This window comes from Rattus norvegicus, chromosome 4 (genome assembly GCF_036323735.1).
Source record: "Rattus norvegicus strain BN/NHsdMcwi chromosome 4, GRCr8, whole genome shotgun sequence".
Lineage (NCBI taxonomy): Eukaryota > Metazoa > Chordata > Mammalia > Rodentia > Muridae > Rattus > Rattus norvegicus.
The window spans coordinates 98,888,412-98,891,989 of record NC_086022.1 but is presented as its reverse complement, the minus strand read 5'-3'; the positions used below and the strand labels follow the sequence as shown (position 1 = coordinate 98,891,989).

At 40.3% G+C, this 3,578-nt stretch overlaps 1 gene segment (V, D, J or C); it reads left to right on the top strand.

The window, feature by feature from the left end:
- The first annotated feature begins 391 nt into the window (after positions 1-391).
- On the top strand, positions 392-1,314 carry LOC682773 (immunoglobulin kappa variable 2-30-like). The segment is given in 2 exon segments: positions 392-481; positions 863-1,314. Coding segments are annotated over 2 exon segments (501 nt in total).
- The last annotated feature ends 2,264 nt before the right edge of the window (positions 1,315-3,578 follow it).

Sequence of the window (3,578 nt, the reverse complement as noted above, 5' to 3'; positions counted from 1 at the left end):
CTCTACAGACAATGAACACAAGGACCTGGGAGCTCAGTTCATCCTGATGATAACTAGCTGTGTGTGTCAAATATATTCCCCATTCTCTGCTATTTATTGATGTGTATACAGACTAAATTTCAGCAAATTCCTAGCTACACAGAAAGACTATAAAGGTGATCCATATTTATAAGTGATTTGAACTACATTGACACTCCTTTAACATCCTGCTATTTTCCCATCAGTAACCACATTTTGTTTTATTACTTTCTGTTCTTGAGTTATTTTCCAATTCAAGAAGCCCATGTAACTGTCGCTTCTATGTATACTGTTACATAGACCAGAACATTTGCATATTGCTCCCTAGAGAGGTCTTTGCCCCACTGGCCTGAGATAAAATCTCAACTGTGCTCTGGGCTTCACTGATCACTCTCCTAAGTTCACTTCCTCAAAATGATGAGTCCTGCCCAGTTCCTGTTTCTGCTAATGCTCTGGATCCAGGGTAAGGAGAGTGGAATGTGGAGGAGAACAATAGGAATGGGTGGTGACCTGTGACTGCCTTTGGTTGCTGTTCATTTGTGATGGGACAGGTCACATTCTCCAGGATGGAAATGTGAGGTTTTGTTATATCCTAATTAGAAATTCCAAATGGAAGAGTAGCTGCGGTAAGATCATGATTCTGACATAGATTTCGATGGAGTGATATAGACTCTGATGTTTAGAACCTTCAAATGACTTCTTTTGTGAAAAAGCATTTGATATAAAATATTTTTAAATCTCAAAAACTGACAGAGTCTCACCTGAAAGAAATAGCATAAAAGATTTTACAAAGATTATTCAAGAAGCTTGCAAGTGAGTTTACAATATTGTATTATAATTTCAGAAACCAGCGGAGATGTTGTGATGACCCAGACACCACCATCTTTGTCGGTTGCCATTGGACAGTCAGTCTCCATCTCTTGCAAGTCAAGTCAAAGCCTCGTAGCTAGTGATAAAAATACATATTTGAATTGGTTATTACAGAGTCCTGGCCGGTCTCCGAAGCGCCTAATCTATCAGGTGTCTAAGCTGGACTCTGGAGTCCCTGACAGGTTCAGTGGCAGTGGATCAGAGAAAGATTTCACACTTAAAATCAGCAGAGTGGAGGCTGAGGATTTGGGAGTTTATTACTGCCTGCAAGGTACACATCTTCCTCACACAGTGATACAGACCCTAACAAAAACTCTCTTGCCTGGGGCAGCCCACCTGCCAATGTGTTGCTTGACTGGAGAGGAGCAGAGCACTCTGTGTCTGTGTGAGAGGGAGGGGCAGGGGAACTTGAATTGCTTCAGCTGAGGGCTCTAGTTTGACTCATCCTGCTGAATGGGTGGTTCACCAAGATTTCAGCCACCACCAATTTCCAGTCCTTTTTTTTTTAATCCACTTTGAGATTTACTTATGTTTCTTTCTTTTCTTTCTTTTGTACAACTCAAAATAGAATTTTTTTGTATTTTTTTCATCTTTATTAAATTGGGTATTTCTTATTTACATTTCAAATGTTATTTCCTTTCCAGGTCTCCAGGCCAACATCCCCCTAACCCCTCACCCTCCCCTTCTATGTGGGTGTTCTTTTCCCCATCCTCTCCCCATTATCACCCTCCCCCGAAAAATCCCATTCACTAGGGGTCCAGCCTTGGCAGAGCCAAGGGCTTCTCATTCCACTGGTGCCCCTGCTAGGCTATTCATTGATACCTATGAATTTGGAGCCCATAGTCAATCCATGTATCATCTTGGGTAGTGACTTAGTCCCTGGAAGCTCTGGTTGGTTGGCATTGTTGTACATATGGGGTCTCCAGCCCCTTCAGCTCTTTCAGTCCTCTCTTTGATTCCTTCAACTGGGGTCCGAGTGTCAGTTCAGTGGTTTGCTGCTGGCATTCGCCTATGTATTTCCCATATTCTGGCTGTGTCTCTCAGGAGAGATCTACATCCTCTCCCTGTCAGCCTGCACCTCTTTGCTTCATCCATCTTATCTAGTTGGTGGCTGTATATGTATGGGAGACATGTGGGGCAGGCTCTGAATGGGCATTCCTTCAGTCTGTGTTCTAAACATTGCCTCCTTATCCTCTCCTAAGGTTATGCTTGCTCCCCTTTTAAAGGAGTGAAGCATCTGCATTTTCATCTTCCTTGAGTTTTATGTGTTCTGTGCATCTAGGGTAATTCGAGCTTTTGTGTTAATATCCACTTATCAATCATTGCATACCATGTATGATTTTCTGTGATTGGGTTACCTCACTCAGGATATTTTCCAGTTCTATCCATTTGCCTATGAATTTCATAAAGTCATTGTTTTTGATAGCTGAGTAATACTCCATTGTGCAGATGTACCACATTTTCTGTATCCATTTCTCTGTTGAAGTGCATCTGGGTTCTTTCTAGCTTCTGGCTATTATAAATAAGGCTCCTATGAACATAATGGAGCATGTGTCTTTGTTGTATGTTGGAGAATCTTTTGGGTATATGCCCAAGAGTGGTATAGCTGGGTAATGGAATGTCTAATTTTCTGAGGAACCTCTAGACTGATTTCCAGAATGGTTGTACCAGTCTGCAATCCCACCAACAATGGAGGAGTGTTCCTCTTTCTCCACATCCTCACCAGCATATGCTGTCACCTGAGTTTTTGATTTTAGCCATTCTGACTGGTGTGAGGTGAAATCTCAGGTTGCTTTGGTTTGCATTTCTGTTATGACTAAAGATGTTGAACATTTCTTTTCTTTTTTTTTTTTTTTTTGGTTCTTTTTTTCGGAGCTGGGGACAGAACCCAGGGCCTTGTGCTTCCTAGGTAAGCGCTCCACCGCTGAGCTAAATCCCCAGCCCCGGATGTTGAACATTTCTTTAGGTGTTTCTCAGCCATTCGGCATTCCTCAGCTGTGAATTCTTTGTTTAGCTCTGAACCCCATTTTTTAATAGGGTTATTTGTTTCCCTGCGGTCTAACTTCTTGAGTTCTTTGTATATTTTGGATATAAGGCCTCTATCTGTTGTAGGATTGGTAAAGATCTTTTCCCAATCTGTTGGTTGCCGTTTTGTTCTAAGGACAGTGTCCTTTGCCTTACCGAAGCTTTGTCGCTTTATTTATGAGATTGTATTTGTCGATTTTTGATCTTACAGCATAAACCAATGGTGTCTTTTTCAGGAAATTTTCTCCAGTGCGCATGCGTTCGAGTTGCTTCCCCACTTTTTCTTTCATTAGTTTGAGTGTATCTGGTTTGATGTGGAGGTCTCCAGTACTTCTTAATAGCCTTTGTATTGTCTCTGCATCAGGAGCAATTCATGTCATTAATCAATCTGATATTTGATGATTTTAACTATTTTTATTTACTTTTTCGAGCTTCATTATTGCTGCTTTTTTAAAAAATGAAGTATGTATGTTTGTTAAATTCACATTCAGATTTGTAAATGTTTAGATGTCTATAGATATGTTTCTTTCTTTCTATGTAGACTTAGGGGTATTATTTTAAATGTTTTTTTATTATAATTGTGTAGATTTTAGTTTTCAAAGGGATAATGTGACCAGAAATTCAGTATATTTCTTTAGATATTTGTTTTTACTCCCTTTTCAAGT